Below are 26,997 nucleotides of genomic sequence, written 5' to 3'. Positions count from 1 at the left end.
CGTTTTCCCAGCTGTGTGCTGAGATCATGTATAATAATAGTTACGGCAGCACTGTCAGATTGAACCACAAAATTGTGAAAACAACACAATTTTTATGGTTAGGAGTGTATATAATAAACCTGTTTTTAAAAACCAAACAAGGGAAAGATAAACACAGAATTCAGCATCGTGGAAACAGGAAGGCAGTGGGAGGGCTTCACAGGGGATGCACGGTGAGAGTAATGTCCTTGTAAACTGGGTGGTGGGATGTAGGTGTGTATGGTCAGGGTGGGGACAGCGGTCCAAGGCAGAGTGTGTTCCGACAACCCAGCATTCAGCGAAGACTGACACAACTCAGAAGCGTACATGGAACAGGTTTTCCCTGTAGTTCAACACCGAACGCTAATAATGCTGACCTTACATTTCTAGAAAAGCTTAACATATTCAGCATTTTATATTTAAGAAGCAAAAGGGATAAAATGTTCTTATCCAGGTAAAAAGCAAAAGGAGAGAGGAAGGGAAGAACTTAGAAAAGCACAGAAAAAAGCCGCAGAACAGGAATGTGTTAGATTTCCAACCAAGTGGCTAAAATGAAAAGTCTTCAAGTTCAAGGTGAACATTTATTTGGCCACAACTTCTTTAGTCTTCAGTAGCGCTAACTAAACCAGACGTTGCTGTTAATAAAACCTTGCACACTCTTCATTTCGGTCACTTTAGCGGCTGGTTCTCTCTTTTCAGATCCCGCTCACACTAAAAGATGAACCGTGACTGCCCAGAGGAAGAACCTATTTGCTACTCCCGCACCTGCGGGGGCGTGACCGAGGCTGAAGCATCCACCTGCGCTGTGAGGGGTCCACGGTACTTTTTTTCTTTTCTTTTCTTTCTTTTTTTCTTTCTTTCTTTTTTCTTTTCTTTTTTTGATGCCTCAGGCCCCAGAGCCTTCAAGCAACAGCGGCAGTAGATTGTTGCCAATCAGCCAATCCAGGCTTTTACTGAGATGACGGGAAAACACATCAGCTGGGTTTTGACTGAACTTGGCAGTGGGGACATTCAGCTGATACGTCCTATACCCCATCAGAGCACACATGTATCTTCTATCCCTTGTAGCCTCCCCCACAAACCTGCTTAGGTCTTCTCTGTCCCTCCCCTGCTACCACACAGAGATGATATAAAAGAGGCTCTTTGGCTATTTGCATTTTGCTTCCTCTTCTTTTCCAGATTGCAGAATTAAGCTTTACTTCCTACAAGCCTAAAATCCCAACAACATTATCTACCAAAGTTGTTCTTCCCTTTTCCAAGGGTTCGGGGGAAGGGGGAAGCACGCATCACAAGTTTCCCAGAGAGTGGAGAAAAGTCAGTGTGTTGCTGACCACATGAGCCATGGCGAAGGCACCCTTTGGAATTACTGATTTCTAAAATTAATAAAGTAATTCTATTTTTATTTTCTTTTTTCCATGTACTAATTTCCCAACAATCAATACTCACAAACAAGCCTGAAGTGGGACCAACTTCTTGTTTCCTTTCATTGCTGGGCAGTTTTTTAAACTTCACTTTAGAAATGTGAACTACAAAGAGATGTTTTATTCTTCCATTTGGTTTCAGCAGATGGTGGGTCCAGGCTGTTCCCCACGAGCAGCTCCTGAATCTGGGAAGCTCGTATGTGCACATGTCTCCATCATCAGCCCGCAGCGGACAGGTCCTCTAGGGGTCCTCGTCAGAATGAGGCGGCACAGTCCCCCCCCCACCCAGATGCCTTTCCACTTGACCTCTGCTCCCTCTCCTCCCCTTTCCCTGGTCCCCTCTCTGGCTTCTACTGAAGAAAAAGTTTGAAGGGCTGACAGCTACCCTGGGAAGTTCCAGGGGGAGGATCCAGAGTCTGGGTTTTTCTACAGCAAGGTACTCTAGACTGAGCATTGAAACCCCAAAGGAGAATTGACGCCCAACAAGGCAGAGAGAAAAGGGACTTTACTGACCTCTCAGTGAGTGCAAACAGGTTTGAGCACAGGGAAGCATTTTGTTTGCTTGTGAGGAATGAAGACTGTCACTTGAGGGAGAGGAGAGAATGTATTCCTGATGTGCCTGGGACTTCTGGTTAGTCATCTGAGGACCATCTGAACTGTTGGCCAACTTGGTTGTGAACTGGGTAGGAGACAGGTCCTTCCCTACTCCCCGGTGATGTGTAGAACTGGGAAATAAGGTACCTGGGAGACTCCATGTATGGATCGTGTGAGAAAGGATAAGAGGGCTTGAGGCCAGGACAAGAACTCGGAGACCAGCAAGACTATGTGGAATTGCCCTAGGTAACCGTTAGAATCGGGTCCTCGGGCTCGTTTCTTACTGCACACCCCATGTGCTTATCAGCTGTTAAAACCAGACTCCAGATCTCTCTTTCATTTAACCAAGTACTTTTTTGTGTCATTTTTACTGGTACTGGACTTCTCTTGGTAATAAACGAGACCGATCATATGATTCCACCCTCCCAAAATGGTGTCATTTCCAGTGTCCCTCCCTCCCCCTCCCCCGAAATAAGTGTGTATCTTTTCAGACAGACAGACGATGGCTCAAGTTTCTGTCGTGCCTCTCAGTGACATGTGGAATGGAGAGGCTGAACTTCAGACCCCCGCCCATATTTGTATCTGCTGATAAAGATAAGAATAGAGGTCTCGTATAAAAAGAACATTTGGAATCACAGCGTGTTCTGTTTTCTTTGGGATACTTCAGGAAACATAACTCATTGCCTTGGTTCACTAGGATGAGCCACAGGCCAACATTTTAGTGACGTCCTGTGAGGTTGGAGAAGAAAGAAGGTTTATTCTGGGGTCAAAAAGATGATTCCCTTCTTTCTTAATTAAGCCTCAAGGAAGGACCAGTGATGTCATATATAAGACACTGCTGCTCAAAATGTAGCTTTTAGGCAGCCTGGACCTTCCCCCAACGTCTGAAGGTATCTCTAAAGCTACAGGCTGAAATTGCACGGTTTTTTTAAATCACTTTATTTTTTATTACTGTGTTCAGATAAACACTTGGGTGTTTCTTTCTCATGCCCAGTGAAACTCGAGAGTAGCTGCCACAAGTGAAAAGACTGCAGCTTGGGAAAGCAATGGCCCATGGCCATGGCCACGCTGCATCCCCTCTCTAGGCCCGCTAGCTCCCTTGGGTAAGATGGACCACAGACCCAGCAGCCATGATTTTAGGGCAGGGACACAGCCCCCCAAGCGCTGTGGAAGTAAATGGGTGCCACAGGGGATGAAGCCTGAGAGAGAAGCTCTTGGAATTGTCTGGGCATGGACAAAGCAGGAAAGAAGGTCTGGGCCAAACTCAGGAACTCAATTTGGGAGAATTCCAGAAGGAGCAAGATACACACATCTACACACACACACACACACACACAGGCAAGAACATATCCCATAGACCCTTCAACCTGCAAATTTTAGCTTCGAATAGACTTTTTCACCAACGGTAAGGGGATTTCAGTAGAGAAGCACATTTTTTGGGAGTTGCTAGATGGTTCCTCTGCATTGCAGATGGTTGCGTCAGGTGGACATTAATACCACAGTAGAATTCTGCATCGCTCTGGGATCTGTGACCGCAAAAGAGAACTATGGGATTGCACTTCCTCGCCCTCTCCCATCCCCAAATCACTGACAGAGGCGTTCCTGGCAGGCTTCCCTGATAACAGAATTAGCCTCATCTTCTTCAGCCGTTTGCCACAGACAGTTTCTGTAATTCTCAACTGCTTCGAGGGTGAGATTAGATTTTCAAAAATGACGATGTTCGTAATTTATAGCACAGCTACAAACAAATACATTTCCATAGGCAAGGGTTCACCGCAAATGATTTTTGCCCAGTTAAATGTAGGTCACGTTCATACAACTTTCTGCAAATCTGAGCCACTGCCTCTGTGTGTCTGAAAACAAAGTAACTCCACAAGAAGGAAGGGAACACAGACGGTTCAGTCTTCTCAGACGGCAGAAGGTAGTGCGGCATCCCACCGTCCAGGGTGCGCACACTAAGCAATGCTTTCCACGTTTGAGATGCTCTGCCCCATGAGCCAGTTACCTCAGGTTAGTAGACACGAACATGGGATTAAGAAAAGAGCAATCAAGGATATTTATCCAGTCAAACTAAACACCTTAGGATAGGCTTTTACTGTTCTAGAAACAATCTTCCAGAAGATGAAATGATCCAAGATTCCCCAAAAATATTTATTTATACAAAGAATTTGAGAGTAATATTTATATTTGTCTTTATACCTCAGTCTACGTGTCTGGGGCCAAGTCATTGTGTGGCGTGTGCGCGACCTCCCCGCACGCCTCACCCATTCTAGCACCTTCTTCCAGGAACACCAGATGAACGCAGGGTCTGGGGTGGGGGGAGGGAACCCATAATGCCCCAAGACTGCACAGACCCCAAATCCCAATATGTGCGCCCTTGCCCTGGAAGGTGTCTAGCCATATGTCCGAGGGGAAATGCGATCGAGGAAGAAGGCGAGAGGAGGGACCCAGAGGGCAGACAGGAGAGCGTTCGTTCCCACCCTCTGCTTCTGAGTTCAGCGTGTCCAGATGGCCCCACAGAGTTGACGGTCCAGGAACTCCATTCCCTGGATTTTTCTCCCTGTACTGACCCTTGGTGCTGCTGATTGATGTTGAGAGGACAATTTGCAAAAATAACACATTCCTCCTTAATCCCAGGTAGCCCAAGATACAATTCTGGGACTTTGTCTAGGTCACCTGTCTGAAGGAAAATGCTTGCCTTGAATCAGGTAACCCCCATTCCCTAGAGCAGATGTGGGGCAGCAATGAGCCCATCTGACCTCAGAAGTGTCTTCGGGCCTGGCCCTGTCCCGGCTGTTCTCTGCCCTTCCTCCTCCCTAGGGTATCCCAGATCCATTGTTGCCTGATGTGTCCCCGTGTCGACTTGCCATCCCTCTTCCTCTGTCCCCACCACCTCCGTCTACGTCACAGAAAATCTGTGTATTCTGAAGAGTTGGGCCTTCCCCTAACCAACCCCACACTTTCTTTACCACAGTGATTCCCAGAGCCAGCAAGGAGGAGAAATGTCCCGAAAGGGAACTTCCGTCTCGGCCATCCGCCCGGAGCCGCAGGTTGTGGGCTCCGGGCCTCTAGGTGAGGTCTGTTGCTTTTGTTTCCCGAGGAGCAGGCGGTCAGGCGGTGGCGGTCCTCTGTCCTCTCTCTCCGTCGCAGGCAGGGTCTCAGCTACACTTACAGGACTTGACCACCATGTTAGACAGCTGTTCCACTTTGGGGGTCCTCCCGACATAGTACAGGATGGTCAGGGGCTCCAAGTCCTGGGGCACGCAGCAAGGTGAGGCGGATGCTTCGGGGTTCAGGGTGTTGTACAGTCCCAGTACCTGGGGAGGACACGTCATTTAGAGGGCGGCAGGCCAAGCCGCAGACCCGGAGCCCTCTACCGTGTTCTGGGGGCCTCTCCAGAGATGGCCGCTTGTAGACTGGCCATGGATGCTCTCTGGGTGTGGGTGAACACCTATACTGTGTGGGCTGAGCCTTATCAGGCTAAGCCGATGACAACTAGTGGGTGACTTGAAATGCCTCGTGAAATTTTCTTAGCTGTTAGGAGACACTTCTGGTTTTGCTAGCTATAATGGTTACTCTGGTGAGAAGCGATCTCACTAAATGCTGCTTTAGGCCATTTAGTAAGCCCCAGAGTGTGGGACCCCAGACAGGATGCAGTAACCGTGAGCTCTCCGGAACCATGCTTCCCAATGGACTGCCCTATTTCCGATTCCCCTCGAGGGAAAGAAAGGCAAGCTAGTGTCAGAATCCTGATTTCCCCCTCTCTCCCTTTTCCTTCCCATTGTTGCCTATAAGCTTCTTCTTTGTGCTTTGCACAAAATCCCAAGAGGCTGGAATTCCCAGGCCTTTCACTGATGGTAGAAGCCTTTCTGCCCCAACATCCCTTGCTAGCCGTGCATGCACGTCTCTGACATATGGTGTTGGGACAGTGCATTAATTGCCAGAATAGTAAAAAGGTTCATACAGAACAAATAAAAAGCCTGGTTGAAACCATGGAGGAAATTTTAAAGGGCAGAATGTGGCATAGAGTCAGCCCAGGATGCCAAGATCAGAACCTTCAGCAAAGGAATTTTACTCTCCCTGGATCTTTATTCGCTCATTCAACATTCAGTCCTCACGCATTCTTGTGAACGAGTGGCCCGGCGGGCACGGCCCCAGAGCCCCACATCGCATAGCCCCACTCCATACCGTGCTGTGGGTTGTGTCCGCGCTGCGGAGGTAGGGGCAAGGGCCTGAGCAGAAGTTGGCGTAGTAGCCCTTAGGTTCATGGACCCATTTCCAGCCCAGATCTTGTCGGAAGTCAATGTAGAGAGGGCGCACACAGCAGTTCTCCTCCAGATTGCTACAACAACAAACATTTATAGACCATCAACCTAAAGGAAATCGATATCAAAAACTTCAACGGCCCTCATATTTGTACCTGGAGTCCTTCCTGGTCATCCTAAGAGGTGGCCCTAATCCATGGAATCCCACATTCAAGTGCATTGAGCAGTACATACCATAAAAGCATCTTCCTGTACTGAAGACCATGATCCCAAGGTCATAATAGGCAGATAAAGACAAGGCATGAGGAAGAGGACAAAAGGCGAAGGTGGTCCTGCCTCCTTTAACACCATAGATCAAAGCAGAGACATAAATCGCTTCACATAAAACCAAGCACTGCATGTTCTCGGCCAGCTCAGCTTTGTGGAGGTTAGTTTTATTGTTACCTTCCTAAGGAGCACTCAGCAAGACGTGAACTCTAAGCTCATGTGGCTTACATGCGTTAGCCTGCTAACACAGGAAACATGGCAGACTGCAGAGAGAGAGCTTCTATTCCCAACGGTGTAATTAGGCAGCCAGACCAACCTGAGCCTGCGGCTACAGGCTTCTCGTGAACAAGAAATCCTTTGTGGTTTAGGCCTCTGTTCCTTGCAGCCAAGAGCACCCATTCCTAACCGATCATGAGCCACACAGAGCAAACTACATGCCAGCCTTCAGACGGTTAGTGGCCACTACATTGCCTCTATTGCACCTTCAAGTTCAACATCCCTCGTTCACGCAGTCCCTCCTTATAAGACATGGGTTTAGATCTAAAGCTCTAATTCATTCTCCCCGGCTCCATCCAGGCATCCTCCTCTGCAACCAAACTGACCCATTCGTGTTCCTTCCTTCCTCCCCCATACCCCTGCATGCCCAAACCTCACTCATCTGCCTAGGCTCACATTGTGCACCCTTCATAAGCCTTTCCTGCATCCACAGATGAACTACTTGCTCCGGATTCTTAAAGCACTCTATCCTTCGGACCTTCTCACGGATGTGGTTGTTTTCTTCATTTTAGTCATTGCTAGGTGTGCTTTATCATCCCCTCATAAAAGAGGAAGAAAACTAAATAAGAGAAGGGGCTCACTCTTTTTTTGTCTTCCTACTACTTCCTACTACTTCTGAATTAGTTCGTTAATTTCTCCAGCTCCAAACCCCCTGGTACACAGAGACTGCCTTCTTTCCCCTCACCCAGGAGCATCCTTGGACAGTTCACAAGGAACTGAGCACTCCTTTCATGGAAAGCGCTGCATTCAACTGGTGCAGCCACTCTGGAAAACAGTATGGAGGTTCCTCAGAAAGTTAAAACTAGAGCTATCCTAGGACCCAGCAATTGCACTACTAGGTATTTTTCCGAAGTACAGATTCAAACGGGTGTATGCACCTTGAAGTTTATAGCAGCATTATCAACAATAGCCAAACTACGGGGAGAGCCCAAGTGCCCCTCCACTGAGGAATGGATAAAGAAGACGTGAGTATATCTACAATAGAATACTACTCAGCCATCAAAAAGAATGAAATCTTGCCGTTTACAATGACATGGACGGAGTTAGAGTATTATGCTAAGCAAAATGAGTCATAGAAAGACAAATACCATGATTTTACTCATATGTGGATTAGGAATCAAAACAGATGAACATAGGAGAAGGAGAAAAAGAGAAGGAAGAAAAACCATAAAAGACTCTTCACGATAGAGAACAAACTGAGGGTTGCTGGAGGGGAGGGGAGTGGGGGGACAGGCTAGATGGGGGATGGCCATTAAGGAGGGCACCTGTGATGCTGAGCACGGGGTGTTGGATATAAGGGATGAAGCACTAAATTCTACTCCTGAAATCAATATGACACCATATGCTAACTAATTAGAATTTAAATAGCCAAAAAAAGAATAAAGAAAGTCCTGCATTCATCCCTCCCACACACAAAAACACATGGTAGGAGTACTTTACAACATAAGAGGCAGAGGGGCTTCGGCCAAGTCTCTCCAATCCAAACTATCTTAGCAACACTCTCCTGGCCATTGGCTTCAGCCAGGTCCCCCAAGAGCTGGGCTGTTGGAAAACCTGCGGCTCCCAGAAAAACAGGAAGATGTTGGGAAGAGGTTTTCGATCTTCTTTCCTAGAGAGGTTTGTGAATAGCATCCAGGACCCAGCTTGGGCGTGGGGACCGAACCACAACGGGCACACAGTAAAGGCTGTCTCAGGAGTTCATGGTCATGAGTGGGCCCAAGCTCACCGGAAGCAGTAATTGGTGTCCAGGGCCCGCTTCTTCCTCTGCCCGCCCTGGCCTGGGTTGTCCAGCCGGTGCGGGGGGATCATCATGAGGATGAGGTGGGGGTTGTGGTGGTCCTTCTGCTTCTTGAGGCGTCCGAGATCCCCACGGCCATGATCGTCCTCACTGTCGACCCCTGTGGACGGGAGGGAGGAAGACAATCTCCTGTCTAAGGAAGGCGGAGTGGAGGCTGGCCTCCTGTTCTATCCCGTCCCTGCCCGGGCGTCCCGCTGGTGTCAGGCTGCAGGAAGGGGAAGGAGGAGACCAGGTGGAGGAACCGGCCTCACAGGAACTGACAAGACACCCATAGTCGGATCCCCTCATGTCTCCTCTGTGTAAACCGTCCAGAGAGCAGAGAGGCCTTCCGAGATGCTTCCTGGGATGTCAGGCCCAAGAAGCTTCCATGAAGTACCCTGGGGGTGGGGGTGGGGGGCAGCTAACATTGCTTTCGGTTGTCCATGTAGATTCTGAGACTTAGAATCTTGGGGTGTGAGTTCCCTCGTATGCTCTGAATTGATCAAAACAGCCCCTGAGTCCTCCCTATAATGTAAGGTGTCTTGGTTGAAGATCCCTTTGACGGGAGCTGGAGGGACTAGACCGTAACCATTAACGGACACACGCTCTAGGAGTTTCAAAGTGTTTCCACTGTAACACTCAGATGAGATTACAAGGGATGTGATGCACAGATTAGCAAACAAACTGCAGGGCCGGGGTGGTGGTGGGGACCCTCTTTCATCTGGAAGAGAAAAGACTGGGGACTGAATTAGAGCGAGTCTCAACTAAAAGAAGATCTATTTCGTGACAGGCAGCTGCCGACTGCTGTCCATCTCCACCAGGGAAGGAACACAAGGAGCTTAATTTACACAGTGACGGAAGGAACTTGCACCCCATGAAGGTGCACTAGGACGAGAAGACAAATGGGAGGCTTGAATCTGAAATTCCCTTTTCTGAGCATCTTTATGAACAAAGTAACTATGGACAGAGTGGGGGGGGGGGTTCATCCTGACCTGGCCTGTAGGTTAGACCCCAAAGGTCTTCTGAGCTCTGAGGTTCTGTGACTAGGATGTCGAATGCTTGGCTTTAAAAAAGGGGGGAGGGCAGGGGACCCTCAAATCAAGGCCATGAAGGGTAAAGAAGACTGCCCAGGGCTGGCAGCCAAGAGAGGGTACATCTCTTCCCAGAAAAGCCTCTGACCTCAGGCTCTGGCGTGGTTGGTTGGATCTTGAGGAACCGCCTGGCTTTGGGTGTGCCTCAGTTATCCAGATGGGACTGTTCAAGGAAGGGGAACGTCCCTGAGATCGAGAGACCGTCCAGAGATTGAGAGCCTCAGAAACAGTCTGGAAAACCGGAAAACCTGAAAAGACTATCAACTCTTTTTCCATCTTCCTACAATTACCCTGAGCCCAAAGCCGTCATTCAAACCAAGATGACTGCTGGGTAGGAATCAGGTGGCCTCTGGGGTATTTAGAAAGTTCAGGAGTCGGGAAACATATTCTCGGTCACCATAGTAGTTCATTTCTTTTAGGGAGGGGGAAGACACCTACTATTTGTTGAATGTTTGAGGCACTGGGTTTCACATTTGTTATCTCACTTAATTTGCATAATGACCCTACAGAAGAGGTATTCTCATCTCTGTTTTACTGACTGAGCCCAGAGAGGCAGACTGGTTGGCCTTGACTGCACCCTTCTTCCCAACACTACACTGTCTTCCAGACACTCACATATTCTATCTATAAGCAGAAAGTCACACACCTTGCCTTTGGAGCAAAGCAGAAACACTTGAGTATAAAATATTGGGCTATCTCTGTGACGGAGTTCCGTAGTTTTTCTTGGGGCTCGGTTGGGTCTCCTCTCCTACCCTGCCTCATCGACCCCCCTCCACCTACTAGACACATCCATTTTGTTACCTTTGAATTTGATTTCCATCACCTCATGAATGTTTTCTAGGATGTCTCCATTGGGCTGAAAGGTGTGACATGGACAGTGAATGCTGATTTCCAGACCCAGGTTGGACTCTGCAAAATAAGACATGGAATCAGTGAGAACATTCTTTACATGATGGGGAAGTGTGCCCATCACCACACACGGTTAGACAGGCCCTCTGCTCCCTTAGGCAGTCATAGGAGCCGAGTGATACTGAAGGTCACAGGAGCCAGAAGGTGCCACCAAAGCTGGAGTGGACCTCCACATGTGTCACCACACTGCAGGTGTTTCTGTTATGTCATGAATAACCAAATAAAGGCCTAAATTAAGGAGCATTATAAAAGAGAATTTTCCTTTTTTTTGAAAGACTTATTTATTTATTTGAGAGAGAGAGAGAGAGCATGGGCACATGTGTGCGAGTGGGGGTAGGGGCAGAAGGAGAGGGAGAGAGAGAATCTTAAGCAGACTCTGTGCTGAGCCTGGAGCCCAGAGGGGGGCTTGATCTCAGGACCCTGAAACCAAAACCTGAGCTGAAAGCAAGAGTCGGACGCCTAAGCAGCTGCACCACCCAGGCATCCCGAAGGAGAATATTCATGGTCCTCTATATTCAAAGGATGGTATTGGGGAAAAAGACTGTCACCTGCCTACTTGGGGACAAAAAAACGAGGTACAAGAAGGAAGAAAACTAACCATCACCCCTTCTAGGTGTTTGTTGGGAGAGGAGATGCTCAAGCCAACCTGCTCCAGAAGGACGAATTGAGGGGCCGGGGGACCGGGAGAGAACGGGGAACGGGGTTTACCGGGAAATTCGGAGCAGAGAGGCAGTGATGCAAAAGGCCACAAATTCCTCCAGCTGGGCGGAAGCCGGTGGAGTCTGAGCCATAGAACTAGAGAAGTTAGGAAGCAATGCTAGAGGCAAGGTCACCTGCAGACAAATAGCCAAATCCGTGTATCGGGAGGATGGCAGCCTTTCTGCCAGGGCCATGACTGTGGGTGTAAATGGAGTGCAAGTTTCCAGAGGAGAGAAGACGAAAATCATAGTTAATTTTGACTGTATTTTCTTAAGGACAGAATGAGGTCAAAGGTACTTGGAAGTTTCTTCCCTGGGAATCCCTGTTCAGTTCCTGGGGAAGCTGGAGACAGGGACGGCTCGCTGTGGGGAGACGAGCCGCTCAGGAAGACCGTTGTGAAATCAGAGCACTGGCCGAAGGACATGGCCAAGGGCCAAGGGCCCAGATGACACAGCTCAGAGAAAACCAAAGGGAGGAAATATGGAGATGCCAGGGTTTGCAGACGGATTCTCTGGTGTAAGAAGGCCAGCTGTGGCCCTTTCTTCTACCGGTGGTGTTTGTGTTGTACTAAAATGGGGGAAGCAAGGAAATTAGTAAAATGGGTTGAGCAAAGTGCAGGGAGAAAAGGAGGTATAAGAAGAGACACATTTGGGGGCGCCTGGGTGGCTCAGTGGGTTAAGCCTCTGCCTTCGGCTCAGGTCATGATCTCAGGGTCCTGGGATCGAGCCCCGCGTCAGGCTCTCTACTCAGCGGGGAGCCTGTTTCCCCCTCTCCCTCTGCCTGCCTCTCTGCCTACTTGTGATCTCTCTCTGTCAAATAAATAAATAAAATCTTTAAAAAGAAGAAGAAGAAGAAGAGGAGGAGACATATTTGAACTGAATCCAGAAGTTTTGTGCATGGAGACCAGGAAGGGTCTGGGATACTATCAATTCTGGTGGGTCAGAGTCAGCTAGGGAAGCTCTGTCGACCCAAAGGGAGCAGCAGGTTGTGCTGTAGGAAAGGTCATGGGGAAGGACCCCTCTTCAGGACCAGCATCTCAGCAAGCTGACTCATTTACTGTGCCCCGGGCCACCCCCGTTCTGGGGGAGCATCCACCCTTGGGACCAACGTGATGTCTTCTTGAAATCTGGTGTCATCAGGGAAAACCCCAGAGTCCAAGCCAGCTCAGCACCCTCTCATGCACAGAATGACTCAAGACCAGGGTTCTGATCACCATTAGGCAGGCCAGGATCCTCTCTTCATAAATTCCAGAACCCAGTCTCATCTGTCCTCCTCTAAGCCAGGGAAACCTCTAGGACACATTGACCCTTGGTGAGCTTGAAGACTTCGGTTCCAGAAGGTTCGCTCTGGTGGGGAGGCATGGGGCTACAATCACAAGGAAGCTGATGCCCAGCCAGAGAACAAGAAGTGAATAGAGACGGAGCCATGGGAGTGTCTTCTTCCTGGCTGAAGGCCACTGAAGGAAGAGCAGGGCCAGCTGGGATGGGCGGCAGAGTACAACTTCTGTTACCCAGAAGGCCTCAAGGTAAGCCAAGAGAGACCAGCTGTAAGCAAGTTCTATGATTCTGAGTTAGATGGTCAAGGTGCAGGGGCACCTGGGTGGCTCAGTCAGTTGAGTCTGACTCTTAGTTTCAGTTCAGGTCCTGATCCCTGATCTCATGGGTTGTGAAATCGACCCCCGCAGCAGGATTCGCAAGTGGCAGGAGTCTGCTTAGATATTCTCTCTCTGTCCCTTCCCCAGTGTGTGCTCCTGAGCAGGCCCTCTCTCTCCCTCTCTCTAAAATAAATAAATAAATATTTAAAAAAGAAGAAGAAGAAGAAAGTCAAGGTGCAGACAGATGTGTAGTGACAGTTAGGCTTAGGGGACAGGTGGTAGTGAGAGATGGACCCCTGGCTTGGCCAACAGGCTCTGTCTGGGTAGAAGATTCAGAGTGATGGCAATAATCGCCAACATTCACTGAGCATTACATGTCGAGCACTGCTCTAAGACTGTATGTGCGGGAACTCATTCCATCTTTATAATAATTCTACAAAGCAGGAGCAATTATTACCCATCCCCATTAAAAGATAAGGACCCTGAGGCTAAGAGAAATTTAATGGCTTGCCCAAGGTACCCACCCAGTCAGTAAGTGGGAGAGCCAAGATTCAAACACCTGATGCCCAAGCCACGCTCCTAATTGTTAGAGACAAGGAGGGACAAAGAGGGGGCAACAGAGATCACCAGGGAAGATGCCTGTGTTTTCGCAGTGTCGCCCCTCACCTGAGCTATGATGCTGGCTGTGTTCCCTCCCCCGGTCGCTAGTGGACATCTGGCTTCACAGGGGGAGAAAGTGCCTACCAAGGAGAAGGAGCACAAAGGTATGAGGACCCAGGCCCCTAACTCTCGGTGGGGCTCCAGCCAGCTCCAGGACCCAGAAGGCAGACTGGCAAACTGGTGCACAGCAGGCTCCCAAGTGTTTGCTGAATGAATCCAAGACCCGATATGTGGATCAGTTTCCCCATCAGTCTACACCACCCACTGCTCCATTTGGAGTCCACCTGCTGCCTTGTTCGGGGCCACGAACTCTGAGGAGTCTCACGAGCTCTGCGTAAGTCAAGGTCTGCGTGTGATTCCCCTGTTCGAGGGGCGGGAAGCATCTGCCTAAATGGGAACTGAAGGTTCCAATGAAGAACTAACCTCAGAATTGGCAGCGGTAGGGATGGTGGGTGGGGGACTCACAGGTTTTATTACGAAATTATCTTTTTGATGTCTCAAGGAAGATGGAAATCATTCTCGGCGCAAACGTTGCATTGAGCTCTGCAGCTGGGAAAATAAGAGCTCCTTCAAGTGCCCAGGGCTTCAAAGAAATCCAGGTGGAGCTGATCAAAATCAGACAGGGAAGCTAAGAGATTAATTTCCCCAGTTTCCCCTTTCTGCAGCCATGTCAGGCTCTAGGTGGAGTGCCGTCTGAGTCAGACTTCCCAACTGTGCTGCCGACAGCAAGCAGATCCCCGTCCTGTGGGTGCTCCCAGGCTCTTGCCTTTGTGCTCAGTAGGGGAGATGGGACAGAATTCCCCGGTATCCCTGGAGTTGAGGCAGGACCTCCAGCCCACGATCAGCTGGCTCAGCAGCAAGCAATGCCCCTTTGATGAGGACTTGCCCACTCAGAGGCCTGCGGAGCCCGGGCAGGTTATATAAGTGAACAAAATGAGCCAGCAGATCATGCTCAATGGGGACTGCCAGCCTCGTTCTTGGGGGACAGCAGGGACTGAATGGCCTATGGGGATGTGAAGGATGCCCACCCCATTTTAAGAGGTGGCCACGACTCATCTCCTGTGGATCGTCACTAGGAAATCCTCTCATTTTTCTAGAACATCCAGAAGTCCAGGTTTTATGTGACATCTCCTGATTTGAAGAACAGAAACTGTTGACTGTTTCTTAAATTTAAAATATCATGTAGGTCAAGACTTAGTGCTTTAGCCCCCAAACACCAAGACAAGTTTCCTAAAATATCAATGACAAGAAAGGGCTGACCGTCTCCAGGGACTCTGGACATCGGCCTGTGGGTGGACTGTGCCCCCGTGGCAGCTGATGACAGAAGAAACTTCTGGGCAAGACGGGAAAAAGGAACAGATGAGCCTGCCCACCACAGACACCCCCTGGCACTGAGCATCAGTCCTCGGGCAGTGTCCCCAAGTAAAGAAGGGGAGAAACAGCAGACGTGATATTACGAGACACCATGACTGCCAGTTGGGAGACCCCGTCCTGATCTAGGCTGGATGACCCTGGCTAAGCCACTTAACCTCTCAGGGCCTCAGGTTCCTTATCTGACCTAATCAAAGACTCCTCTTGTGTAACAGGATAAAAAACCATGGAGCTCTCTCTAGTCCATTTGATCCTTAAAACGGCTCTGTGAGACGTACAGGGAAGGAACCATGACCTGATGTTCCAGGTGAGGAAATACAGCAAGTGGTTGAGATATATGGGACATGTGACATTTGATATGCATATTGTACAGCTCCCCTTGGATAACTACCAAGCCTTCCAAATTTAGTTGGCGCTAACAGAACCGGGCCCCAAACCTACTCTTCTCTGTCTTCCCTGTGTCAGTTTAAGTATTATCACCTGGGGGTTCCATCCACAGCCTCCGAGGCCATCCTAGCCCGCACACCCCTTACCTAACCAGCCCTTTGTATGGGCCAGACCTCCAAAATGGACAACAGACCCCAAGCATCTCCACGCCCACGACTACCGCCCTCGCTGAAGCCCCAGGGGCACTCCTCTGGGCTGCTGCGATGCCCCCTAGCGGGTTTTCCCTCTCCTTCCTTTGACTTCATACAAGCAGAGGGGTCTTGTCTTTTCTTTCAGTGATTTTATTTATTTGAGAGAGGAAGAGCACACAAGAGAGTGCGAGTGGGGGCAAAAGGGAGCAGCAGAGGGAGAGGGCAAAGCAGACTCCCTGCTGAGCAGGGAGCCCAACATGGGGCTCGGTCCCAAGACCCTAGAATCATGACTTGAGCTGAAGGCAGACAGATACTCCACCGACTGAGGCCCCAGGTGCCCGCAGAGGGGTCTAAACCAAATCACCTCACTCCACATCCCAGCCCTGCTTGTGATACTCCAAGGCTTCTCATTACACAGGGACTAAGTCCTCAAACCTGACCATGGCTCTGCAGGTCCTAAGTCATATGGCCCAGCTACCTCTGGCCCCCAGCTCACTCCATTCCAGTGGTGTCAGCCTGCGTGCTGCGGTCAGATCAAACCACACGGCTGCCACCTGGGGGCCGCACCTCCCCACCTCCTCTGCCCAGCACATCCTTATTCTCACCTTCACACGCCGGCCCTTCTCATCCCTCAGACCTTGGGGCACACATTCCCGCTCACAGAGAGCCTCCCTGAGCACCGCCTGCTGGATCCCACCCGTCACGGCCACACTGTCCCCTTTCTCTCTCTCGTGGTATTCATCACTGAGGTTCCTACTCCTCAGAGTGTTTTCTTGGTTACTGTGTGTCTCTCCTATCGGAACAACGGCCCCATGGGAGACGGACCTCCCTGGTCGTGTTCACGGCTGCATCCCCCCCAGTGCATAAACACGGGTTGAGTGAATGAATGAAGGGCACAGAGAGCCAGGGACAAAGCTAGAGCTTGAACCCAGATCTGGGACTCCTCTGGTTTTGTCCTGTTCCTTCTGTTTCGTGAACAACCAAGGGTCCTGAGGTTCCCTCCAAAACGCTCAGACTAAGAGCCAACATACCTCTTCGCAGAAGCCACTCACGCACTGTGTCGGTGACGTCAAAAGACAGCCACTCGGCGGTGCCCCGCGTGGGCAAATTCTTGCCGCCGATGTAGCGCTGTTTGGCAATGTGCTCATCGGGCCGGAGAATCTGGAGGGCAGAGAGAGGCGTAAGTACCCCAGCCCAGGACAAGGATGGCAGCCTAGGTCACAGTGCAGGAGCTCAGGCGAGGGCAGGGACAGGAAGCTAAAAACTCCGGAAGACTCTCACAAGCCCCTTAGTTGATGCTTCGTCCTCTCCAGGACAGACACAGATGCAAGGGGTCCAAGAAGGCGGGGTTCACAGCCACGTCCGCTCAACTCCAGCAGAGGGAAGGCCCAGAATGGTAGAGACGCTGCTCTCCTGTCTATGGGGCTTCTGCTCTGGGAGGGGCTCACCTGGAAGAGCTCGATCCTCTGCTCACTGCGCTTGGAGCTGGGGTTGGGCACCCGCAAGACCCGGAATTCTGCTCGGAACAGGTTGGTTCCATTTTTCTCCACTGAGGACACGTTGAAGCGGAAAACCTTGGAGGTGATTCCTTTGGGGCAGACGGCCAGCTCATCTAGGAGATCAAGCAAGTGGGGAGAGGGGCAGTGTGAGCGAGACGCATAGGAGACAATGTGCTGCCCAGGGACACTGGCCAGGTGGCCCAGGTCCCACCCATGACCTCCCTAGAGGCTCAAGGGCTCAGGCCTAAAGGTGGGGACAGAAGGAAGATCTAGGTGGCCCTGGAATCACACACAGGCCTAAGCCAGGAGCAGGGAGACCTGGGAACCCCAGGACACAGCACCCATGACTGGCCATTCAGGGGCAATCACCCCTCCTCCCATCGCCTGGACATCCCAACTCTGACAGGCTCTCCGGCCTGCTTTCGCGCTCTTTTAAAAAACACAGATTCTCAAAAGGTCGCAGCAAATGGCCCGAGTAGTTCAAACATCTCACCGCTGCTTGGCCCATTCCTGCGTTCTTCCCTTCAGGCATTCATTCATTCATCACGTGTGGCTTGAGCACATATGGTGCGCCAAGTCAGTGCTGACACTGGGAAGCAAAAATGAAGAGACATGCCCCTGCCTTCAAGGAGATTCAGATCCGGGGGAAGATACTAATACAGAGACCCACATAACAGGACCAGCAGGAAAGTGCTGAGGGCCTTTGGAGAAGCCCAGGAGTTGCTGCAAAAGGATCCAAGGAGGGAGACAGCAGGGAGCAACTGAGGCGGGGAGGCACCCTTCGATCTGGGTCCTGCAGGAGGAAAGGGTTGGAGGATGGAGAGGAAGGCACTTTCCTTGGAAGGACTTCTGGGAACAAAGCGGGGAAGGGAGGAGGTGCCCGTGTGTAAGATGACCTGAAGCAGCCAGGTGAGGCCCCAAGACAAGGTCAAGGATAGCCAACTGCGATCTGCCCACAGGGAGGCTGAAATGTCAGACCAAGAGGCTGGATTTTACCCCACCAGCAGTGAGAGCCATGGAAAGTGTTAGTGCCGTGCAGTGACATAATTAACACCATGTTTTAGGCCCACTGAGGCAGCATCAGTATGGCAAAGGGCCCATATCTCAAGCCAGGCAGACCCATAGACATATCTTCAGACAGAGCTAGGCCATCCACTCTGGCTCCTTCCTAAGGGTTTCTGTCCTTGACAGCATGTGGTATGCCAGCCTCTGCCACACTGCTGGCTGCTTCGTCTCTGTCCACAAGACTCAAAGCAGCAGATGCTCTTTCCCATACCTCAGCACCAGACAAAGAGAAAAGAAATATCCTGGGGCACCTTGGTGGCTCAGTGGGTTAAACCTCGGCCTTCGGCTCAGGTCGTGATCTTAGGGTCCTGGGATCAAGCCCCACGTTGGGATGCTCAGAGGGGAGCCTGCTTCCCCCTCTCTCTCTGCCTGCCTCTCTGCCTACTTGTGATCTGTCTCTCTCTCTGTCAAATAAATAAAGAAAATCTTAAAAAAAAAAAAAAAGATCCTGTCTTTCTCTCCTGTGTGTGTTACAACCTCAAGGTCGGAGCAGCACTAACACCCAGAGAAAAACTTTCTACATGAATGGTAACAATAGCCAGAACCTGAAATTCAAGCTCGGAGACCCAGATTCCACACATAATGGACGTGGCTGGAATGAGCTCATCATCACCCTGAGGGGTGGTGTAGGAAGTCACGGACAAGGCGGGAAGGATCAGAGGCCTGGAAACAAGCAAGTGTGCTACTGATCTTTAGGAAAGGATGAGTGAGTGTTTCTGGAAATTGCCATCTGGTGGGCCTGACACTGGTTCTTAGAAAATTAATGGAACAGATGTTAGGAAAACAAATGTGTGAATGCCGCCTAACGAACCCTGATTAATAACTGCCTTCGAGAAAACAAATACTGCCAACTACTCCCTAAACCGTGTCAGAGAGAACCAGAAAGAGGCATCAGTGATAGCAATTTAATTGTTCAGCTTGCCAGTTTGGAAGCCTCTGGACGTGGACAAGCTCGTGGACTGGCAACCCTGTCGCGCACTGACACACTCGGTTCTTGAAGGAGCTGTCATCGAGGCGGCTCCTACCTCCAGTAACTGCTGAAAGAGGGAGCGGAGTGTGTCCGTGTTGCTATGGGAAGGAAAATGAAACAGAAAAGGGCACGTGCCCGTAAGCAGAGTCAGAGCGGGACCAGGATTCAGGAGGCCAGGACAGCGAGGAGCTAGCTTGTATGTAACCATCTTGTATGTAACCATCTCTCCTTTGTGACTCCCAGACCATCAATCAGTCAATCAATCTCAGTCCCTCAGACGGACTCCTCTTGCTGGGAACTTCAAGGAGATTTCAAGAAGGAGGTGGGGAGGATCTCTCTTTCTCTCTCTCCTTTTTTTTTTTTTTTTAAAGATTCTGTTTACTTATTTATTTGAGAGAGAGAGCGCACACGTGCATAAGTGCGGGGAGGAGCAGAAGGAGAGAGGGGGGGTGAGAATCCCAAGCAGACTCTGTGCTGAGCACGGAGCCCGATGTGGGGCTCGATCTCATGCCCCTGAAATCATAGCCGGAGTCAAAACCCAGGGTCAGGTGCTCAATCGACTGAGCCACCTAGCCTCCCTGAGAAGTGTTATTTCTTTTTCTTTTCTTTTCTTTTTTCTTTTTTTTTAAGTCACCGGGACCTACAGATTTCTAGCAGAGTTAGAAGGGACATTAGGGTCATCTAGGGCAACCCTCTTCAGACGAAGACACCGATGTTCAGACGGATCTTGCCAGACCCACTCATTAATTAGTTGATGCAAGCAAATTGACACCAGCAAGGAAAGCTGGAAATCATTAATGATTACAAGGGAACTGTCTAGGAGAGAGAAAAAAATGTAAATATAACCTTTTTGGCATTTAAGTCCACAGAATAACAATGGTATTTTAAATCATTTGTGGATTGAGATGATAAATAAACAAACTGTAGTAACACCACCTAACACTGCACAGACCTCTTCCCAACTCACCTGGCCCTCTAACAGTCCTTAAGGAGAATGAGCATTAAGTCAAACTGACCATTTTACAAAGGAGAAAAGTGAGCAACCTTCCCAAGATCACTCAACCAGCGGGTTGCGGCAGAGGTCGTATTTGAACCCAGCCAGGTCATCTGACCACTCCGCTCTTCTTAAAGTGGGGCCTCTGGAAATTGGGGGGAGCCCTAAGAGATCCTCTAGTGGAGGCACAGTTTCACCAAAAAAAAAAGAAAGCTTCTGTGGAGTGGGCCTAGAGTACCAACTTGGGCCCAAGCAACAGCCCATTCCCACTCAGTTCTGTGGGTAGGCCTTGCATCTTTAGGACGCTAGAGGAGCCACCCTGAAAATTACATTAGGACCAACTTTTTCCACTATGCAAAAAAAAAAAAAAATCCATCTCTATATCTATATAGATATAGATATAGATATAGATATAGATATAGATGGAGGCGAATTTCTCTTTTTTGCTACAGGAGAGAAAAATAAGCAAAGGATATTCCTGTAGAGTCTTCATGAAAAAATGCGGAAAGGCTGACTGTTTCGACCATGCCTCTGAAAATGTTTTCAGACGCTGGGACTCCTGGATGTGCCTTTGCGTCCATCCGTCCTCTCTGCCTGGTCCCTGCTGCTCCCAGTGGCGGCCCACAGACACGAGCCAGGCGCTGCTTCTCACCCCCTGCCCCTTAGAATCACGTGCAGAACCTTACAAACCCGTGACTACCTCGGAGTGGGTGGGTCCAGAGCTGCTTGTTGTTGTTGTTGTTTTCCCCCTATCTTTCTTCTCTTTGTAAAGGTCTTCAGATGATTCTAATGGGCAGCCAGGGTTGAGAACCACAGTTTACAGTGCTCTGCAAAGGATACCATGGCTTCCAGATGCTCAGGAAGTTTGAAAAACCACGCTTCAGTGATTTAACCTTTAAATAGGTTGACCTTTCAGAAGTGTTAGACACACAGTTTGGCCAATGCATCATTTAAAAAATTTTTTGAATTAGAAGCCCATCGATATTTTAAGCCCAGGGTAAAAGGTGGGAAATTTGACAAAAAGAGCCAGGTTTTCAGCACTTGCTGGCAAACAGCGAGGTCTGGTGAAGCTGGACCCACATTCCTAAATGCAGAAATCGGCAGGAACTGAGCAGTGGGTGCTTTCTCTGACCCAGGGCGTGGGTGCTTCCGGCTCCCCCCAACCCCCATCAGCCTCCCACACACCCTGTGCTCTCCTTGACCCCAAGGCCAAGGGCCCTTTGCGCTTTGTCATGGTGCTGGTGCTGAGGCTTTTCTTCTGGATCCTTTGCATTAGCTGCCTCATCTCTGTGGACACTTGGGTTGGCAGACTCCAACCTTTTCTTTTTCTTCATTCCTTTTCGTCATTGCCCACGCACTCCTGTACACAGTGGACAGGCACTTAGAGAGGAGTGACAGCAGGGAGATGGGGGAGCCTGGAGAGCAAATGTGGTAAGGAGTAATTTCCGGGGGAGGGGGCAGGAAAAAGAGCACCAAGATGAGCAGAGAGGAGAGGGCCCAGAAAATGAAGAAAATGAAGAAAAGGTTTTGCCCGAGTACACTGTGTTGTAAGCTTCAGGGGGCTTAAGAAGCAGTGGGTGCTTTTTGGAAATACAGACTCCCCAGGACCTCGCCCACAGATTCTAATTCTGGAAGGGTGAGGTTGGGCCTGGGAATTTACACATTTCCTACTCACACAGAGCCCCTGGACCGTTCTTGGAGAAACCCTGACCTAGTGTGCCGAGAGCACTGGCACCGAGAACCAATGAGTTCTCAGGATACGAAAGGTCTTTTAATTTTCAGAATGAACCCAATCTAAATTAGCATCCAGGAAAAAAAAAAGGCCAACATATCAAATTTTCTCTTTGCTCAGGATCTCTGGGTTTGCTGGCTGTCTTCACGCCAGCCTTGGATGAAAACAAGAGTCACCCGCCAGCCACGGATAATTACAGGCCAGAAGTTAAAATGACACCCACCCTGGTGATATCTTGATAACAAGGATGACAAAGGGAGAAGACTGCGTCTTTCCCCGTCTTTCCCCATCGTGGATGTCAGGGAGAACCTCTCTATGGCCAACTCCCGGTGAATTACAAAAGGATTTACGGAAGCTTGCCTTCTGCGCAGAGACTGTTCAATGGTCCCAGATACAGACACAAAATTGTTTCAGCTGCAAGAGCGTTTGGAGATTATCTCTGACTTCACAGATGAGAAAACTGGGCTCAGAGAGGTGACCAATCCACTGCCACCTGGTGTGGCTGTTTAACCAGCTTGAGGCTTTTCCTTAGATAAAGAAAACCCTTTTGTTGAATTTGGGAGAACATCTGCGGTGGTATGAATCTCCTGGCCCTAACAACAGGCAGAGCTAAGACAGAACACGCCCAGTTGGCCCCGCGCGATCTGCCCCAGGGTTACTAACAGCGCCTATCCGCCCTCCCCCAACCATCGCTTTGGTCCAATATGTGATTTATTCATATTGTAAGTCAAGGTCGTATTGAAGCCTTAAGGTTAAAGGTGGAACTTGCAATGTCTATTTTACACGGCATTGGTGCCTAACGATATGCATTCTGCATGCAGAGCGTCTGGGTTAGAGTCCATGCTCTTAGAGCCAAATTACTTAACTGCATGTTTCTGGTTCCTCATCTGTAAGGTAGAGAATTGGGGTCCCTATCTGCCAGAAGATGGGCCCTCTCCTCTCTGCTCATCTTGGTGCCCTTTTTCCTGCCCCCTCCCCCAGAAATTACTCCTTACCACATTTGCTCTCCAGGCTCCCCCATCTCCCTGCTGTCACTCCTCTCTAAGTGCCTGTCCACTGTGTACAGGAGTGCGTGGGCAATGATGAAATGTGGAAGGGAACTCGATCTCAGCACTTCCCCAGAAGCTCTGGCACCCAGACCCTGCCAGTGTCCTGCTGCAGAGCCAGTGCCGCCACTGGCCAACCCTCATGAGCTCCGGACAGGCTTCCCTTACGCTAAGCCTCTAAGGTTGGCTTTCTGCTCCAGCTCAGCATCTGCCCACTGCCTCCTTTTAATTAGCGTGTCTTCTGCATCTGCCTCTCCAGGGCTGGCTCGGCACCTGACCAGCTGCAGGGCGGGCCCAAGCCACGTCTGCTCAGCCCCTGTGTCACCTCCAGCAGCTGCAGAGTCTGGGCCTGCTTCCTGTGTGCACCTGCAAGCCTCCCTGGCATCATCCGTGTCCTCACGGCCCTAGCTCCTCCCCAAGATCTTACACAGCATCTGGATCCTTGGGCTAGATCTACTCCCAGACTGACCAGGCTCTGTGGCCCGAGGGCGACCGACCCCCGCCTGCCCCAGCTGTAAGGTCCTGGTGCTGCCAGCTGAGCTGCCCAGCGGCATCCGTGTGCCCTTGTCCTGGCTTTCCCCAGGGCTGCCCCCTCTATGTGCCCTGAGCTGCTGCACAAAATCCATGTCCACTGGCACCTGTATGCCCTTGCCTGCATCTGGCCCATTCATTCTGGGCTCGGGATTTCAGGCTGGATGGGGCCCTTGTGACTCAGAGTCCCTCCTCCCTGAGACTCCACCTCCTGGCCTGGATCACTGAGCTCTGAGCCCTTCTCCCTCACCCTGAGCTCTCTTCAGACCTCTCCTGCAGGCCTCAGCTGTCCCTATCTGTGGCCACTGCGTCCTGACTTGGCAGTTGCCAGGAGCTGGCGGGGGTGGGGGGGGGCGGGTTTCAGCCATCCCGGTGCCTCTGGGAACTGCAGGCCCCTGGCAGACCCCTAGCCAGCCCCACCTGGAGGACACCGGGGAGGAAGCCTCTACTCATTCTGCCTTGTACTCAGGCTTCTGACCCACACGGTAGCCACATCCTAAGGCAAGGCGCTCCAGGCAGCCACAGGAAAAGGGAGTGGGAACCCCTCGCCAGGAACCACAGGCTCCTGGATCTGGCCTGGGCCGGCTCCCAATAGGGCCTTTTGCCCCTTCAGCGAGAGCTGCTCCACCCACCGGCCACCTACCCCTCTCCCTCGTCTTCAGCCAGGTTCCTTTCAACCTCTGCCGTCCCCCCCACCCCCAGCTGACCCCTCTCACCCTGCCTCCTCCCTCCCACTCTCCCACCCCTACTCCCACTGCCAGGTGAGCCCGGGAAGAAGAGGGAGCCATGAAGTCAGGGTGGCGAGGACACCTGCTGGTAGGAAAAGCAAACAGAGCTGTTCCCAGAGTCCCTGGCCTGTCGTGGTTCACATTCCTCCTTCTTGGGCTGTCAGTTTCTCAACATCTGCCAAATCTCTCTCTCTTCTCTCTCTCTCTCTCTCATATTGAGGTTTTTTAAATGTCCGTTCAGCAAACACACATGACTTCCACACGTGTACAAACACACACACGGACGTCTCACCCAGAAGCCTCCCAGCTTCTCGGCACAGACGAGAAGCTCTTGGGAAGACACACTCCCAGACACATGTCCTCTCTGCACCCACAGCCACACCTCCCACCCACTCTTCCCGTGACACGCAGACACAGAAGGGCGGCCAGCAATCATCGACACGTCCAGAGCCACAACCCTGCTTTCCCCGTGTCCGCAGGCCTGGAAGCCGCCCATTTTGATCCCAGGAATCTGTCTACTGTACAAAGCCCGAAAGCACATGTACGTGTGAACAGAGGTGTGACCATGCTCACGGCTCACGTGGGTCACGTGTGTGGCACAGACCAAGGGGCCTGGACAGCAAGAGGCTGCGCCTTGCCCGGGCCTCGAAAAGCTTGACAGACATGAATCTGTGGCAGGTATCCCCTTCTTCCCAAGAACAAGAAAGATTAAACCACAGACGTGTCACAAGGAGTTGTGAAAACGGGGGAGAAGACCCAGGTCTCCAGACTCGTGGAGCCAGAAGGGCTTTTCAGAGATTCGGCCCTGGCCTCCCGGGCACCCGTCTGCTCAGTTACCTAGCCCCTCACACGTGCCAGAGCACAGAGGTTAACGGGACAGCGCAATGTAATTCCAAAGTCAAACCAGTTCAGGATGTGATGGCAGTTCAGCAAGCCACTCAACCCCAGGGCTCCCGGCCTCCCAAAAGCCCTCTGCTCTTACCAGAGTGGCTCTGTCTCCCTCCCACCCACCCACCCGGCCCCAACTGTACATCACACCTCCTGAGCCTTGGTGTGAGTGAACCGGGCCCCCCCCCCCACCCTGCTCAGAGGCCAGCACTCAGGCCCCCCCTCCGTGGGACTCCCTACTCCAGTTCAGACCCTCCAGAGCAGACACCCCAGCAAGAATTTGGACTTACTGTGCTCCGCCAGCCCCTGGATCATGTCGAATTTATGGATTTCTTTGGCATAGTACTCCGACTCGGTGTTTTCCTGAGTGCAGCTGTCCTCCCTCTCCCCCTGCATCTCCTCCAGCAGCTCCCGGGTGCTGTTGTAAAGGGCCAGGACCTGGTAGGGGACGTGGGTCATCACCGATGGCTCAGGGGGACTGGTGAGTCTGAGTTTGCTCAAGATCTGTCCCCTAATGGCTTCCACCCTCTTCTTCTTGATGTGGCCAAAGTCCAAGGTGGTGCAAGTGGACAGAGAGAGGCTGACCGTGGCCAAGTTCAGCAGGGCCAGGACCACCAGAGCCCTCTGCAAGTGCATCTTCCTGCTCAAGCTGGAGAGAGCGGCCCGGGGGGCTGCAAGGCCCAGCGAGGAGGAGACCCCAGCAGTCGTGCAGAAGGAGGGAGGAAAACCAGGCGGCCTCCCTAGATCCCGAAGACTGAGGCTTGGCAAGAAGGTGCATGAACTCACTGCACTGCGAGAGCTTCAGGACTTCCAGGAAGCGCTGGCAACCCTGAGCGCGAAGAAGCCGACTGTGTGCCTTGGAGCTCTGGGTTTCTTCTCCATGTGTCTAAACAGGTTCTGCGGGGCTCTGACTCCCGGCAGGCCAGGTGGAGGGCAAGCAGAGGGCTGGGAGGGGTGGCAAGGCAGCTGGGAGTGGGAAGAGAGCTGGAGTTTTTCCTTAGGTAAAAATAAATAGAGCGGATATCTGATATTGCCAAATGCCGCTTGGCGATGGGGAGAAAGTGGGTATTTTAGAGAAGGAGCAGGAGGACCATGGCTGGGTCCCAAAATCAAAATCCTCGCCTTGCCCTGAAGGAGGATAAGAAAAGAGAAGGGAAAAGAAAAGGGGAAAAAAAATTCTTAAAAAAAAGTCAGATCGCCAGTGAGTAGGTGGGGAGAGGCAGGGCTGGGCTGGGCTGGCCCCAGGAAAGGTGGGGGCAGCACAGGACACACTGCAGGACACACTTGTCTCTCGGGCACACCATTCATGCTTTCTCTTTTGTTTACACTTCCTCGGGGGCTTTCTAAATGACTTTGTTCATGCTGCCTCTCGTCTTCATTGGCTGGGAAGTGGGGGTATGTGCAATTGGAAGGCAGGGAGGACAGGCCCCTGGAGAGCAGCCCCAATAATCCACTTGGACGCCCAGTGTCACCAGCACCTCGGCTTGTCTTCTCCCTCGGCCATTGCTTCTGTTCCCTGCTTCTCTTTAAAAAAATAAAAAGGAAAAGGAAAAGAAAATAGCAGCCAGTTCCCTGCACGCCTGCTCCGGAAAGCGGTTATTCCTTCTTTCTCAGGCTTCTTCGCCTATCTCTCCCCTCGCCTTCTCATTCCCTTGGCCTTGGCTTTCTGCTTCCCTCCCTTCCTCTCCCTGCTGCTTCTCCCTCTCCTTCTCCCTCTCTCTCTCCCTCGCTCCCTCTCGCTCCTCTCCCTCTCCCTCTCTCACACACACATGCACACACACTGCTTTCTCTATTTCTCTCTGCTGAAATTTTATACCTCCCTCCCATGACGTCTCTGGCCCGGGTGGGGGAGGGAGGGACCAGCGCACGCAGCCTCTTTTGCTGCACGATTTTAATGTTTTAAACAGGCACAGGAAAAGCCGAGCCCGTTTGAAAAATACTTTGCGAGCCCTCTCGTTCGACGTGGTAACTGAACTTTTTTTTCCCCTCTTGGAGTCACTCCTGCTACACGTTGACTGTTTTTC

General features: G+C 51.0%; 2 protein-coding genes across 8 annotated transcripts in view; one reads left to right on the top strand and one right to left on the bottom strand.

The window, feature by feature from the left end:
* Positions 1-2,668, top strand: part of TTLL5 (tubulin tyrosine ligase like 5) — a 284,568-nt gene extending 281,900 nt beyond the window's left edge. For 2 of the 7 annotated variants that reach the window (XR_006604362.1, XR_006604360.1), the window contains one exon: positions 718-837. Coding sequence is in view for 2 of the 7 variants with exons in the window: in XM_013058381.2 (XP_012913835.2) it covers positions 718-740 (23 nt within the window). In the remaining 5 variants the exon portion in view is untranslated. Of the gene's footprint in view, positions 1-717; positions 1,421-1,581 lie in introns of those variants that run through there. The other 5 variants (XM_013058395.2, XM_013058381.2, XR_006604351.1 and 2 more) reach the window with 4 other exon arrangements.
* A 1,502-nt stretch (positions 2,669-4,170) lies between these two features.
* On the bottom strand, positions 4,171-26,662 carry TGFB3 (transforming growth factor beta 3). Its single transcript, XM_004739204.3, has 7 exons — positions 25,264-26,662; positions 16,969-17,132; positions 16,552-16,681; positions 10,511-10,618; positions 8,568-8,739; positions 6,222-6,375; positions 4,171-5,350 (listed from the first exon to the last, which is right to left on the bottom strand). Exons 1-7 carry the CDS (start codon positions 25,607-25,609, stop codon positions 5,192-5,194), a joined length of 1,233 nt encoding a protein of 410 aa, XP_004739261.1. The 5' UTR covers positions 25,610-26,662; the 3' UTR covers positions 4,171-5,191.
* Positions 26,663-26,997: the final 335 nt, after the last annotated feature.

This window comes from Mustela putorius, unplaced genomic scaffold (genome assembly GCF_011764305.1).
Source record: "Mustela putorius furo isolate JIRA1106 unplaced genomic scaffold, ASM1176430v1.1 tig00000129_pilon_pilon_pilon, whole genome shotgun sequence".
Taxonomy (NCBI): domain Eukaryota; kingdom Metazoa; phylum Chordata; class Mammalia; order Carnivora; family Mustelidae; genus Mustela; species Mustela putorius.
Note: the sequence above shows the minus strand (reverse complement) of the source record. Positions and strands in the feature narration are given on the sequence as shown.

Excerpts from the sequence above, each read along its gene's own strand:
- TGFB3 (XM_004739204.3), bottom strand. The coding sequence starts at position 25,609 with ATGCACTTGCAGAGGGCTCTGGTGGTCCTGGCCCTGCTGAACTTGGCC. Across the intron at positions 16,682-16,968 it reads AGAGGATCGAGCTCTTCCAG|ATTCTCCGGCCCGATGAGCA; the intron begins GTGAGCCCCTCC and ends TCTGCCCTCCAG. Across the intron at positions 6,376-8,567 it reads GACACCAATTACTGCTTCCG|CAATCTGGAGGAGAACTGCT; the intron begins GTGAGCTTGGGC and ends TTGTTGTTGTAG.